The sequence below is a fragment of the Lagenorhynchus albirostris genome, chromosome 11 (genome assembly GCF_949774975.1).
Source record: "Lagenorhynchus albirostris chromosome 11, mLagAlb1.1, whole genome shotgun sequence".
Lineage (NCBI taxonomy): Eukaryota > Metazoa > Chordata > Mammalia > Artiodactyla > Delphinidae > Lagenorhynchus > Lagenorhynchus albirostris.
Genome location: NC_083105.1, coordinates 59,838,016 through 59,840,411, shown reverse-complemented (window position 1 = coordinate 59,840,411; position 2,396 = coordinate 59,838,016). Strand labels below are relative to the sequence as shown.

Below are 2,396 nucleotides of genomic sequence, written 5' to 3'. Positions count from 1 at the left end.
TAAGTAATTGAATGATCTGATGCATGTGGCAATAACTACTCGACAATTTTTTTTCATTTTTTTATTCGACAGTTCTTTTTTTGGCCACTGTACGGCATGCAGGATCTTAGTTCCCCAACCAGGAATCGAACCCGTGGCCCCTGCACTGAGAGCACAATGTCTTAACCACTGCACCGCTAGGAAAGTCCCTTGACATATTTTTACTGTTATTATTGTGAGAGCTCTGATGTCCAGAAACCTAGCTTTCTTCACCCAGCTGGGTCATGAGGAAGAGGCTGGGGCAGAACCTCCTGGAAGGGGAGCCAGGAAGGGGAGGACAGGACCACTTCCAGCAGGCAGCCACCGTGCCTGGGGACCGAGCAGGCACTTGTTCTGAAGCCCCGTTTCTGAATGAGACTGTATGTGCCCCTAGATCATGCTGGTACACCCACTAGTAATAGCAACGGGGTAAGAGTCTGAAAGCTCTGCAGCAAACTTGCTGCGCAAACCTTAACAAGCAGCTTGCTCTCTCTGTGCCTTAAGCCTCCTCATCTGAAGAAGAGGATTGGACCATTACACAATCTCTGAGTCCCTTTTTTTTTTTTTTTAATTTTTTTTTTTAATTTTTAGGGACAAGGCGGGCAGATAGTCCAGTACCAGGATACAGTGGTCCTGATGGGCAAGACCATCAGAACTGAGTAGCAGGGAAGCAGGCTTCAGGAAGCAGAGAGGTGGGCAAGTCTAGTCTCACCCTGAGGCCGGAAGACCAGCCCGGCACCCCCGCCCCTCCAGGCGAGCATGCCCATCACCACCCAACAGTCTTGTTGCACTGCGGCTTTGCAGAAGAACCAGGCACCCGTGAGGCTAGAGGTCTTCTCCAGGCCTTGGTATGAAGGCAGCACTCACACCAGCTCATCCAATAGGATCCCGATGCTCTGGGTGGCCTCTGAGGGACCAGCAATGGGCTTGTTACACATGGGGCAGACACAGCGTACTTCCAGCCACTTCACCAGACACTTGCGGTGACAGGCGTGTTGGCATGAGAGCACACCCAGCTCGTCCTTCCCCTTGAAGTCTTCCAAACAGACTGCACAGGTCCCATATAACTGTAACTTCTTGGCATCACCTTTAAGCACCACCTCTTTATATCCGTATCGTTCGCTCTGTGCCTGGTTCCGGAGTTTGCTGATGAAATAGCAGCAGAAGATGAGGCTGAGCATGAAGACGAAGATGCCTGTGCCGAAGATGACCATGTAGATGTTGAGGGGAAGGTCCTGGAAACTGATGGGTGGCATCGAGCAGGACTTGTTGGTGCTCACCAGTCCCAGGCCGCAGAAACACCCGTTACACCACTGGAATGGGTGCATCAATGAACTCTCGGCTGGCTTCCTCAGGCGAACGAAGGCAGGCGGCGGGTCTGGCAGGCGGGGTGGGCGCGCCGGCTGGCGGGGTCGCAGGAGGGGCGGATGAGGTGCGCGGTAGCCGCCTTCCTCTGCAAGTCGAACTCCCTCCGCAGCGGGGGGCTTCGGCGAGGTGGGTTTTAGAGCAACAAAGAGGAAAGAAGAGAAAACAAACAGAAGGGCCCCCGGATCAAAGCACCGCGGAGGAAAAGCAGGAAGGGCCCCGGGGCTGGTGGGGGGCGGGGAGCTGCGGGGCGCCGCAGGGCCGGGTGGAGGAGCCCGGTGGGCAGAGGAGGGAAAAGCCTTAGCCCGAGGCGCGATCCAGTTGCCTGGGCGCAGAAGGTAGAAGCCAGGGACTTCGAAACTTCTGAGTCCCTTTTGATTGTAACATTCTGATTCGGTGGTTCTGGTACATTGAGAAACATACACCTGCCCCCGGGGAATGTCACAACATGGGTAACCACAGAGCAGGACACTGCCCTCCCCACCTCACTCTCACACACACACAGAGGACCAGGGGCATGAAGGAGACACTCTGGAATCAGCCTGGCGGTGCCACAGACACACAGCCTCTGGGCTCTCGTGGCCCTCCTTGGCCCCTGCCCTCAGCAGGGCCAGGTGAGCTGGGCACACCCCTTCCCAGGCAGCACAGTCAAGCGTCTGCTGCCCCCTGCTGGCTAGAGAAGGTATGGCTGCCTGGCCCGCAGAGCCGCCCTGGGGGCCTGCAGGAAGGGGAGATAGAACGTCCAGCAGGCACCCTTCCTTTAGAGTCAACTCCCCCTCAGTTGCTTCCATTCCAGGATCCAGACGAAGGCTGTGAGAAACGATGAGGACAAGAAAACCCACTGCCTAATTCGGATCCCTCGGCAGGGAACAGAAATAGGAAACAGAAATAAACGCCAGACACACTAATATTTATTATATTAACAGACAATTAGATAACACTTCATATGGGCCAGGCACTGTCCTAAGTGCTTTACAGATATTACCTCATCTAGCTTCTGAGATAGGCACTCG

At 54.8% G+C, this 2,396-nt stretch overlaps 1 protein-coding gene across 1 annotated transcript; it reads right to left on the bottom strand.

The window, feature by feature from the left end:
* Positions 1–613: 613 nt before the first annotated feature.
* Positions 614–1,733, bottom strand: LOC132528837 (RING finger protein 122-like). Its single transcript, XM_060164959.1, has one exon. The coding sequence runs from the start codon at positions 1,344–1,346 to the stop codon at positions 882–884; it is 465 nt and encodes a 154-aa protein (XP_060020942.1). The 5' UTR covers positions 1,347–1,733; the 3' UTR covers positions 614–881.
* Positions 1,734–2,396: the final 663 nt, after the last annotated feature.